Genomic DNA, 384 nt, shown 5'->3' on the forward strand with positions numbered 1-384 from the left:
AAGAAGAAGAAGAAGGTCCACGCTTATTCCGGAACATCATGTATCCGAGGGGCAATACGACTCCGATCATCATTATAACGGCCCCAATTATGTATCGGAGTGGACTGGGCGGTTCCACTTCAATGAACGTCCCGAACTGCGACGAACGCAATCATCTTTCTCGAATCAGAAATTCACAAATTCCATTGCATAAGAAAACAAAACATTTATAAAATAAAGAACCCTAGAACTTGAGATTGAATTGATGTTGTACGAGATCTGGATCTTAAGCTTTGAGGGACTTACAGGCATTTGTAGAACACAGAGCGAAAGGACCGCAGAAGATGAAAGCCGGGGATTTTAGTAAATGAGGGAAATTGTGTTCTCTTTCTACCTATGTGTTTT

The 384-nt window shown here is 41.4% G+C and overlaps 1 protein-coding gene across 1 annotated transcript; it reads right to left on the reverse strand.

Moving 5' to 3' along the window:
• Positions 1–4: 4 nt before the first annotated feature.
• Positions 5–291, reverse strand: LOC111787332 (the record flags this gene model as incomplete). The annotated part of the gene is made up of 2 exons (XM_023667363.1): positions 286–291; positions 5–136 (listed from the first exon to the last, which is right to left on the reverse strand). Coding segments are annotated over exons 1-2 (138 nt in total), but the record flags the coding sequence as incomplete, so codon positions are not given.
• Between the last annotated feature and the right edge of the window lie 93 nt (positions 292–384).

The sequence above is a fragment of the Cucurbita pepo genome, unplaced genomic scaffold (assembly GCF_002806865.2).
Source record: "Cucurbita pepo subsp. pepo cultivar mu-cu-16 unplaced genomic scaffold, ASM280686v2 Cp4.1_scaffold010867, whole genome shotgun sequence".
Lineage (NCBI taxonomy): Eukaryota > Viridiplantae > Streptophyta > Magnoliopsida > Cucurbitales > Cucurbitaceae > Cucurbita > Cucurbita pepo.